The sequence below is a fragment of the Mustela nigripes genome, chromosome 5 (genome assembly GCF_022355385.1).
Source record: "Mustela nigripes isolate SB6536 chromosome 5, MUSNIG.SB6536, whole genome shotgun sequence".
Classification (NCBI taxonomy): Eukaryota; Metazoa; Chordata; class Mammalia; order Carnivora; family Mustelidae; genus Mustela; species Mustela nigripes.
In genome coordinates, this window is record NC_081561.1 from 109,337,326 (window position 1) to 109,349,369 (window position 12,044).

A 12,044-nucleotide genomic window follows, 5' to 3' on the forward strand; every position below is an offset into this window, starting at 1 on the left:
TCTGCTCAGCGGAGAGCCTGCTTCCTCCTCTCTCTCTCTCTCTGCCTGCCTCTCTGCCTACTTGTGATTTCTCTCTGTCAAATAAATAAATAAAATCTTTAAAAAAAAAAAAAAAAAAGAAGTGGGTGGAAGGGGCACCTGGATGGCTCAGTCACTAAGCATCTGCCTTTGGCTGGGGTCATGATTCCAGGGTCCTGGGTTGGAGCCCCACATCAGGCTCCCTGCTTGACCGGAAGCCTGATTTCTCCCTCTTCCAGTCCCCCTGCTTGTGTTCCCTCTCTAGCCATGTCTCTCTCTGTCCAATAAATAAACAAAATCTTAAAAAAAAAAAAAAGTAGATGGGAGAAACATATGCGTGGAAGGTAGACTATTGCATGGGGATTGGTTTTATTATAATTTGTCATTGTTTGTTTTGGTTTGTCTTTAGCCTTTGTGGTTTTACCCAACAGGCATTGAGGATGGCAAAAAGAAAATTCTTGAGTGGCTGTGGTGTGGCCCAAGGCTTGTGGTGCTGACGGACCTGCAGGGTCTGTGGCCAGACTGGTAATTCTCCAGATCGGTAATTCTTTTCCCCAGAAGAGCCGGAAGAGCCGTTGTCCTCTATTTGGGGGAGGGAGGAAGAGAGGAGAATGACTACGTCCATTTATTATCTCTTGGAGTTTCAGGAGCCATAGCCTGCCTCATCTGTGGGGGAAGGAGAAAATGGTTTGCTGAATTGGCAGACACTTCCTGTTTTTCTCATGAGATCCACAGGCTCCTACAGACGAGTTAATGACTAGAAAAAGCAATTAGTTCTTAGTTTTCCTGTCATTGACTTAACAGACTTCAAAGGCTAACTATATTCCAGGAAGTACACCAGGCACTGGAATACAAGACAACCAAAACAGGGTTCCTGTCCTCAAGGAGTTTAGAAGATCAACCTTGAACCCATGTGAGCAACTATACCGTAAGGGGAGTTGTCTTAGTTCAAGCTGCCAGAACAAGATACTGTAGACTGAGTGGCTTAAATAATAGAAATTTATTTTCTCACAGTTCTCAAGGCTGAAGTCCAAGATCAGGGTCCAGCAGGGTTTGGTTTTTGGTAAGGACTTTCCTTCTGCCTTGCAGGTAGTCACTTTATTGCTCTGTCTTCATATGGCCTTTCCTCTGAGAATGGGTGTGGGAGGGCAGATAGTATCGTGATTAGATCGCGTCTCTAACGTCTCTCTCATAAAGACACCAATCCTAACAGATCAGAGCCTCGTCCTTATGACTTCACTGTATCTTATTTACCTCGGAAGGGTACCATTTTCAAGTACAGTTACATTGAGAGTCAGGGCCTCAACATAGGAATTTGCAGGGGGTGGGGGACACACAACTCAGCCTATAACAGGAGCTTACAGAAGACTGTAAGAGCACAGATGGGGGCATGATCAACTTGTCTAGGGAAAGAAGGCTCAGTGATGACCTGGTGTGGCTTTTGAGCACGTGGGTGTCAGTATATGTGATTTTGGTAGCCCCAGCTTGGGGGCTCTGGTGATCTAGCAGCACGGGGCAGTCAACGTGCAATGATTGTCCCATGTAAAAAGAAGAGGTCTCTATACCACAAGCTTTCTGTCAATCATAACTTTATTCAGTGATATCCTTAGGGCTCTGATACTAATTTTATGTGTGTTAGCTGCTTTCCTTGATGGTAGAGCATGTCATAGGTTTCCAGATGTCACTCTTCAGCCTTTACTGCAACAGCCTCTGGAAACCTCCTTTGAAGGTGATTATTTCAACAACTCATTAACTGTCACATTCGGAAGTCCTGAACTTCATGTGGCACCAGAAATAAGCACACTGTTCCTTTGCAACAGTGAGGTGTGTAAAATGAGTCATGGGCTCGCTCAAGAGGTGTTCTGCCCCTGTTTGTCCCTGTCTTTTGCAGATAGCATTTGGGGACCCCAGTCTCTGTGAACAGCCATAGTCGTACTGTCCTCACTGATAATATTATGTTGAGGGTCCCTACCTGTGGGGTACGTACTCTCAGAAGAAGGAAATGTCCCACAAAAGTAACCACTTGTTTCTTTGTACCTCAGTCACATTCGGTTTGCTTTTCTCATTTGGCATCTGGTCTTTGGGGCTTCTGTAAGACCTATCAGGGCCAGTTTCTTTAGAGCAGGGAGTGAGTCACATTGCTCTGTGTTCTGACCTCACTTGTGAGGCCGTGATGGCAGTATCCCAGCAATGATCACTTTAGGATAAACCAGTACAATTGCTGTGTATTAAAAAGAAGCTTATCATTCTACTGGCACCTTGTCTCCCCAGTGGAATTCAGTCTCTCTGTAATGCACTGCCCTGAGTCTGGCTGTTCTTCCCTTGGTATAAGCCAAATAATTGCCAAAGCAGAATCTCAGCCTGTTGCCCATAAGAACTGCTACCCTCAAGGAAGTAGGGGCAAGGCCTTGAGCAGGGAAGGTGCTTAGAGGGTTTACACAGGCTGAGTAATATTCCCACCTTTAGGACCAACAATTCTGGCTTTCAAAATAAGGGAAAAATGATAAGATGGCTCAAGTCAAAGTGAAAACCTTCTTCCTTTCTATGACTGTTCAAGTTGGGAGTTAGTTTCCTGCTGCTTCATCAAGTGGTCTGGAGGACACCCCTGTGATGTTTAGGGCCATTGACGACACTCGGTCAAAACTCAACAGCTTTGCTCCCTGTCTCCTCCCTTCCCCCTCTCCGCAGAGACTCTGTTTAGAGGAGCGTTTGTGAGACAAACTCTGGGCTTACAAAACACTGAAACAGCTGCTCTCCCAGCGCCTTGACTCCTGTGCTGCTGCAGTCACAGTGCTGGAACTCTCTGCCTAGGAGGGAGGAGTATCTGGATCTCTGCTGTTCCCTCTTACCATAAAGGCAGTTCATGACAGGTTTTGACTCTGCCTGCCTTCTCCCTCCCTTACGACATGCACATTCATCTCTTCTCCTGGCATGACTGCTGGCAGATGCAAACTTCGTTTCTCTGTCATCTGAGCATCACTGAAAATCATTCCGCCCATTTGTGAATTATTCCCTGACTCTTCAATAGGGCAGTGTTACAGGTCCTCTGCCGGCGGAAGGGAGCAGTCCGACAAGACCCGAAGACCCAAGACTTTCAGAAGCTATGATGAGCAGACTAGGAAGCAGCAAGACATTGTGAGCTGAATGGATGTCTTAATAAGCTTTTAGATGTGATTTGGCCAGAGTTGGCAGAGGAAGCTCAAGGGAAAAAGGCAAGTAAATCATTGCATACCCACTGAGCATGACAACCCTAGGAAGCTAATGATCTCTCCAGGGAAGAATTGACAGCAGTTACCCAGCAGCAGGACACCATGTAGAATGGGGAGGACAGACCCCTGGATGTGAGTACAATCTCTCTTCGCTACAGGGTTTTGAGGAGTAGGTGCAAAGCGAGTTATTGTAATTGATAGTGCTCCCTAACCACTGCTTCTGGGTGCTTGTGGACTGTCTCTGGGTGGGCTGTGCATAAGGTTCTGGCTGTTTGCAGGTCTCTTCTAGAATATTTTGTCTGTTAGGAAACTGTAGTGGTTTGGGGATATTGGTTCCAGGAGACTTTGTGGTAAATCCTCAAGAAAACAGCAAAAGCAAACCTCCCAGACCTTTTGCTATAAAAAGAAAACAGATTGCATCACAGACCAAGCAGCTGTATGGCCTTCTGGCATTCGTGATGAGAGAAAAAAAGCATTGGCAAATTGGAATGCAGTGAAAACGGGGCAGTGGGCTGGGAGAAGGGAGGGAGATCTTTCTTAGGAACCTAAATACCTTTCTGGATTCAGGATGCTCATTGAATATTTATGATCATGGATTTATTTCATTTCTGCTTAAAGAGCTGGAAGCATGTTTGCATTTAATATTTTTCTCTGGAGCCCTGTGAAAGTGAGCATTGTGACAAAGAGGGATGTGATTGGTAAATGTGGGGCAGAAGAAATTCCTCACCGCCGGCAGTGGGAAGTGTCTTGAATGATAGCTGATCTACTTGGAAGAGGCGGCTCAGATTTAATGAGGGCATGGGGTTGCTGCAGCCCGGGCACCCAACAGGTGGGCAGTGGAGTTTAAGTCATCGATTGCAGACTGATTGTCACCTCTCTATTCCTCCCATCCCCCACTCCTTTTTTGGGGTCCTCCATCCTCCTCATAGCTCTCCCTCAGCCCGCCTCTGCCTGGTCTGATTTGTCAGTTTAGAGGTGTCAGACAGAAGCTGAATATGCCCTTACTCCAGAAGGATGGAGGTATAGAAAGGAAGCCAAAAAGAAGGCTCACTTTGATCCTTTCCCACCACCCTGTGTGTGAATACAACTGTAGGTGAATGCTGGAGGCCCTACCAGTGAGCCTCTTGCTGGATCTAAATTGAGAATGAACTTGAGATGCCCAAGCACAAAGGGATGGTGCTATCTGCAGACTGGTAACTGGAACCCTGGGATTCTGTTCCTGATTTTGCAGGAGTTTTCTGTGCAATTCCAGTTGGGAGTATCCATACCCCTATAAGCAACATGTCCCAGAGTTGCCTCATGCCTCAGGCAGGCTGTGCATTGGCCATGGTGAAGGGGGTTGGGTTGAGTGGAGAGTGGGGAACATGTCATTCTTAAATAGTTGGAACGGCAAAGCTAAATAAATAAATAAATAAATAAAAATAGTAAATTTTTAAAAATTCTGTTTGGCCAACATTTTTCAATTGTAATATTTTTCTATTTAAAAAAAAAGGAATAGTAATGTGCACTGGATTTGCAAAGGGCTCTTTACCAAAGGTAATTATGTAAACAAGGCTATCTCAGAAGCCTGCAACCATGGCAATAAGTGTCTGAGAGCCGAATTTATTGTCTGGGTTAGGAGGGGAGTGGCTGTCCGTGTACTGTGGGCCTGCTGACCCAGCGTCTGTTGCTGGGGAGACTGGACAGCGCTGCTGGTCTGCAGGCCATGACCTCGGCTGATGGGCTGCACTGAGTTTGCACAAAGGACATCTCTAGCCCCAGGAGCTAAGCTATGAAGTAAAATGTGTGAAATTTTAGTCATGATCATAGTATTTGTATGAACTGGGCTATTGTAGTTGAGACATTCAGATACCCATTGCAAGAAAAGTTTGGGTACGGGAAGGTGGCCGTTGAGTGCGCGAAGATAACAAATGAGTTTAAGTGGAAGAATGTGGTTGTGGAGGGAGAGTATTTAGGAAGCCACAGCTCATATGTGGCTCATATTGCAGTATTGGGACAAACGGAGCAGAAGCTCAGTATTACTGGTTTGAAGGTACCACATGTTATCTGAACAGAGGAACAGTATATCCAATGTTTATAAAAACAAACCACTCTAAACAGTGGAACAGTCTGGAAAACATAGAGCCCAAACTTGTCTTTCAGGGGGACCCTGGGAATTTCCAGTGGCATTTCTAGCTCTGTTTCTCTGTTTTGAGTCTCAATGTTATTCTTTCATTGGCTCGTTCATTCAGTCAAGATTTCTGGTGTGTCCAGGGACCTTTAACCGTGACTAACAGGAGTCTTCTGCTTTGGAACATTCCTTCTCCAGGTTTGTTGCACTTCCAATGAGCAGACCAGGGTGCATGAGTTTGGCTTTTTTTTTTTTTTAGTTCGTTTGAGTGGGGTTGAGGCAGAGAGAGAGAAGGGAAAGAGAACCTCAGGCAGTCTCCCTGCTGAGTGTAGAGCCCAACATAGAGCTCCATCCCAGGACTCTAAAATCTTGACCTGAGCCGAAATCAAGAGTCAGGTGCTTTACTGACTGGGCCACCCAGGAGCCCTGAGTCCTTTACTTTTGACACAATTACCAGTGGCTTTGGTTTGCTCTAATGGTGGTCCAGGGCTACTGGAGGAGTCAGTCTTTAGAAGTCTGTTCATTTGCCATTTGGTGGAAAGAAGAGGTTGACTACTAGTCACTACCTCCCGATCACTGCTCTGAGTGTGGCTTCAAGCCCCCTAGGTGGTTTTGGTAGGCCCTTTTATTTCCTGTTAAGCTCGGAACCACCACCACCAGCCCCTCCTGGTGCAGCTGGCAGTGTACACTGTCAGTGTTCGTAGCACCTTTGTTGTTCCCAGAGTGGGTTTTTCCTATAGTAATTGGGACTGGGAGATGGCCAGGGCCTGCGCGCAGTTCTCCATCTATCCCAGAACTCGGGAAACTGCACTGTTTACATTGAGACAAGGATGAAGCAAAAGAACTGCAGTAAATGCTGGGACAGAATGCCAAGGATTTAACCCAGTCCTCAGGGTCTCTGTGAGGTGTGGTCCACACACCTTCACCTGCCAGCAGAAGCAGCATGTTAGCCGTGGCGGACCCACAAAACTTGGTCCCAAGGCCCTTTGTGATCATACACAGTACAGTCACCTGCCAAAGGAAGGCCTGGAAACCCCGCAATGTTGATGGGATTATATCAGGTCCCTGTTACCTAGGATGGAAGTGCAGAACAGACCTCACAGTTTTGGTTATAATCCTCTGGAGAATGTTCCTGAAGCAGGAAGAAGGGCGGGAGATTGGCACATTCTGCTGTCTTCTGTTTCCAGGTTCAGGAGCTTTGGTGTGCAGAATGCGCTTCGTGCTTGTCCCGTCTTTGCCCAGCTTCTGTCCCCTGCCATGAGCCCCCAGCAAATGCCCTGAAATCAGAGAGACGAGGTGTGGCCCGTGCTGTATGCTGAGTGGTGCTAATGACAACTTTGTTTTGTGATCCCTAGGTCCCCAAAATGGCCTAGTAATAAAGGCACCTTCTGACGCTCAGGAGCATCTTTACCCGTGGGTGCCTGCCTGGGCCAGTGGCATCGTGTTGAGCCGAAGGAACTTGTCTACTGCGTTCCTGAAAACCTCTTTCTCTCCTAATTCATGAGCCAGCAGGATGCGGTCGCTGCGCTTTCAGAACGCCTTCTCATAGCTGCGTACAAAGGCCAAGCAGAGAATGTGGTTCAGCTCATCAACAAGGGCGCCAAGGTAGCAGTTACCAAGGTAACAAGAAGGGGGGAAACGCTTTAACCATTCCCTGGGAAAAAGCTTACCTCTTAATAACCATTGTCTGTACAACCATTCAGTTTGGTTTGAAGCTTTCATAGAACTGGCTTTTTGTTTTCTCTAGTGATGGCAGTTTGGAGAGAAGGAAGGGGGATTAAGATGCTTTCAATGCTATCGTTCAAATGGAGTGGCTTGTAATTAGCATTTAACAGTCTTTAAAATCACAGGGTGGCTTTTTCTCATCTACTTCTTTGGTTAAATGGACAAGAGATCTCACTGGAGAAATTGGGGCACAAAAACTTATTGGGGAGAATGTTTGTACAATAATCACATTAGACCAGCTTATGGACAGGGCAGCCCATCTGCTGTTCAAAGCCTCACTGGCCCCGTCTGTACAGTAACGGGCTTGGACCAGATGATGGCCACCATCTCTTTGGGCTTTCATTTCATATGGGTCAGTAAAAATGTCCGGTAAGCTTTAGAGGACACTGCTTACCCCTCACCAACAGATAATATGTGGGAAATGAGAGGACATACTGGCCAAGGGGCGGTTTTGTAGCAAAACAGAGGAAGGTCAGGCTGCAGAGTTAAGTGACAAGTTAGAATACAAAGAGAAGATAATGCTGGTGAAAAATGCCTATTGAGCACTTGGTATTGCTCTAAGGACTTTACAGTCCTCTAGACAAGGTTCTTTTTTTCATCCCCACTATAGAGATGAGGAAACTGAGGCACAGAATCATAAAAGTTACTTACTCAGGGTCCTTCAACTATTGAATTACAGAATTGCTACTTGTACCTGCAGAGTCTGGCTTCAAACCGACTTTCCAGGCTCCCTAAGATGGAGCTGCGGTGAGAAGCAAAGTTTCGTTTTCAAATGAGAGTGGCTGACCACTGGTGGCAAAGGTTGGCTGGCATACAGTTTCAGTTACTCCTCTGCAGTCTCTATATTTCATGATTCTGATGTGTGCTATTTTGACACCACCAAGCAGTTATCTCAACCCTGACACTCTCTCCCTGGAGATGGCCACAGGTCTCACAGTTTAAGGTCTCAGTCCACAAGAGTGCCTCCCCCACCCCAGCGCCCCTTCAGATGCAGTCGCCAAGTAAGGGTTGTCACCTGTGCTTCTAACCAACTGGTTATAAAACAAAGGTTCCTACCACCCTCTCCTTGGGTTCAATTAATTTGCTAGAGCTGGTCGCAGAACTCAGGAAGACATTTTGCTTACTAGAGTAGCAGTTCAGTATGAAAGGATATAACTGAGGATAAGCCAGCTAGAAGAGAGACGTAGGGCAAGGTATGAGGAAAGGAGCACGGAGCTTCCATGCTCTCTGAGTGCACCGCCCTCCCAGCACTTCCATGTCTTCACCAACCCAGAAGATTGCTGAATTCTCTTGGATTTTCACTGAGGCTTCATTGGTGATTGCTGATTGACATTCAACCTCCAGCCTCACCCCTCTCCCTGGAGGTCAGGGAATGGGACAGAGTTTAGCCCTCTAATCAAGGTTGGTTCCCCAGGCAACCAGCCCCCATCCTTAGGGGCTTTCCAAAAGTTACTCATTAACAAAAACTCAGGTGTGGTTGAAAGGTGCTTATTATGAAGAACACTCTTCTTTCATTTTTTTGGCTCTGGAGCTATTTCAGGAACTGAGGACAAATGACAAACTACTGTAACAAAAGATGCTCCCATTGCTTTTATCACTTAGGAAATTCCAAGGATTTGGGGGAGCTGTGAGCCAGGAATAGGTACTAAAACCACATATATATTTATTATAAAGATATTCTATGCTCATGGATTGAAAGAAAAAATACTGCTAAAATGTCCATACTATCCAAAGCAATGTACACATTCAATATAATCCTTATCAATATACCAACAACATCTTTCATAGAACCAGAACAGACCATTTAAAATTTGTATGGATTCACAAAAGATCCCAAATAGCAAAAGCAATCTTGGAAAGGAAAAGCAAAGCTGGAGGCAATGAGAATTCTGGGCTTCAAGTTATATTACGAAGCTGCAGTAATCAAAATAGTATGGTACGGGCACAAAAGTAGACACATGGGGTGCCTAGGTGACGTATTTAGTTAAGCATCAGACTCTTGGTTTCAGCTCTGGTCATGATCTCAGGGTCATGAGATCGAGCACTGCATCAGGCTCCATGCTCAGCAGGGAGTCTGCTTGAGATTTGCTCTCTCCCTTGCCCTCTGCTTCTCCCCATCCCCCTACACCGCCCCCACCCACTGCTCTGAAGTAAATTAATATGTAAGTCTTAAAAAAATGGACATCAAGATCAATGGACCAGAAAAGAAATCCAGAAATAAATCCATAATTATATGCTCAATTAGTCATCAATGAAGGAGGCAAGAATGTACAGTGGGAAAAAGACAATCTCTTCAACAAATGGTGAAAACTGGGCAGCTACATTCACAAGAGTGAAACTGGACCACTTTCTTACGCCACATACAAAGATAAATTCAGAATGGATTAAAGGCCTAAATGTGAGACCTGAAACCATAAAAATCCTAAAAATGTACGGACAGTAACTTCTTTGACATTAGGCTTTAGCAACTTCTTTCTAGATATATCAACTGAGGCAAGGAAAACAAAAGCAAAAATAAACTGTTGGGACTATATCAAAATAAAAAGCTCTGCTCAGCAAAGGAAGCAATCAACAGACCTAAAATACAACCAATGGAATGGGAGAAGATATTTGCCAGTGACATATTTAATAAAGGGTTAGTATCCAAAATATATAAAGAACTTACAAAACTCCACAGGCAAAAAACAAATAATCAAATTTAAAAATGGTTAGAAAACTTGAATAGATATTTCTCCAAAGAAGACATACAGTTGGCCAACAAACACATGAAAAGATGCTCATCATCACTTATCATGAGAGAAATGCAAATCAAAACCACAATGTGATAGCACCTCACACCTGTTGGAATGGCTAAAATCAACAACACAAGAAACAGTAAGTGTTGGTGAGGTTGTGGAGAAAAAGGAACCCTCTTGTACTATTGGGAGGAAGGCACACTGGTGCAGTCCCTGTGGGAGACAGAATGGAGATTCCTCAAAAAGTTAAAAATAGAACTACCTTGTGGTCCAGCAATTGCACTATCGGGTATTTACCCAAAGAATACAAGAGACACTAATTCAAAAGGATACATGCACCCCTATATTTATAGTAGCATTATTTCTAGTAGCCAAGATATGGAAGCAGATCAAGTATCCAATGATAAATGAATGGGTAATGAAGATGTACACACACACACACACACACACACACACACACATATATATATATATATATATATATAAAACAGAATATTATTCAGCCTTAGAAGATTACATATATTTGTGTGTGGATGGATGGATGGATGGATGGGTGGATGGATTGGTGGATGGATGGATGGATGGATACATAAATAGATTACCAGAGGGGAGGTGGGAAGGGGAAAGGGAGAAATAGGTGGACGGGAATTAGGGAGTGCATTTGCCGGTTGAGGTATGGAAGTGCCGAATCACTATATCATACATCTGAAATTAATGGAACACTGCATACTAACTAGTGAATTAAAATGAGAACTTTAAAAAACAGTAGGTATTACTTTAATTTTTATGTTGTACCTACATCTAGATTGAAGTGTCAAATACTTTTACTATGTTTCTATTCCATTTCTGAGTCTCCATAGCCAACTACTTTCAAGTCTTTTGGGTATTTTCTTTTAATGTTTACATTCCTAAATAATATCCTGATATTGCCCAATCTTGATTTTTTCCATTTTAAGCATTATCTGTTCCTGTAATGATATGAAAACCAATGATCTAAGATTTAACTTTCTTTCTCTTCCCTGCTCTCACATGTGCCTGTCTGCCTTCTCAAGTATAGTTTTGTCATTACTTAGGTGGCATCAGCATTTGATATTTACATTAAGTTAACCAGTTTATTTATTTGCTTATACTAATGATTTATTTTTTATTTGAGAGAGAGCAGGGGGAGGGTCAGAAGAAGAGAGAGAGAGGGAGAGAATCTCAGACTCCCTGCTGAGCACAGAGCCTGAAGTGGGGCTGGATCCCTGAGATCATGACCTGAGTTAAATCAAGAATCGGACATTCATGGGGCATCTGGGTGGCTCAGTCGGTTAAGCATCTTGCTTCGGCTCAGGCATGAACCCAGGGTCCTGGATTGAGTCCTGCATCGGGCTACCTGCTCAGCAGAGAGCCTGTCCCTCTCTTGTGATCCACTGCCTGCTTGTGTTCTCTCTGTCAATAAATAAATAAAATCTTAAAAAAAAAAAAAAAAAGGAATCAGATGTTCAACTGACTAAGCAACCCAGGCGCCCCTTAACCAGTTTATTTATAGTTGAACCATGTAGAACGTACTATCATTATGTTTCCTTTCTTTTTCTTTGTAATAATTCCTTTTTTTCTAATGTTAATAATTGTCCTGTATTTGTTTCCTTGATTTTGTGTGTACATATCCCAAATTGTCCTAAAACTCAGTTGCTGATCGGCTCTCTGGATGTTCTGATATGTTAGGTAGTCTTTCCACTGAGTCTCTTTGGAGAGATGTTCTCTGGAGCCCCCTCCCCTATTTCAGTCCAGACTGGTGGTCCTTAGGGCCTTCTGACAAGTGTCACTCTTCACTATTATCCTAGGGATTTCACTTACCACTTTCATCTATGTGGATCTCCTCATGTTTTTTCTTTCTTGGTTTACTTCCTTGGTTTGATGTGATATACCTTCTAGTATAGCACTATCCAACAGAACTTTCTGTGATGGTGAAATGTTCTGTATATGTGCTGTCTATTAGAGTAGCAACACATGGTTATTGAGTACCTAGAATGTGGCTTGTGGATGAATTTCAAATTTAATTTTAATTAACTAAAATTAAAATGCTACATGTGGCTGTTGGCTACTGTATTGAATAGCACAGCTGTGATGTCTTCCTGAGAATGAGTGCATGGGAGAGATTGATCAACTTTAGACATAATCTATTGCCCCTTTCTCTTCCATACTTTCTCAATCTAGTTATATCACAGTCTTGATCAGATGCATAATTACTGTGATTATGTAATT

At 44.0% G+C, this 12,044-nt stretch overlaps 1 protein-coding gene across 4 annotated transcripts in view; it reads left to right on the forward strand.

The window, feature by feature from the left end:
• Positions 1-12,044, forward strand: part of ANKRD6 (ankyrin repeat domain 6) — a 189,242-nt gene that overhangs the window by 116,474 nt on the left and 60,724 nt on the right. For 3 of the 4 annotated variants that reach the window (XM_059401052.1, XM_059401059.1, XM_059401053.1), the window contains exon 2: positions 6,693-6,957. In XM_059401052.1, coding sequence (XP_059257035.1) covers positions 6,838-6,957 — 120 coding nt within the window. In that variant the 5' untranslated portion in view covers positions 6,693-6,837. Of the gene's footprint in view, positions 1-3,340; positions 3,360-6,692; positions 6,958-12,044 lie in introns of those variants that run through there. The other variant, XM_059401055.1, reaches the window with a different exon arrangement.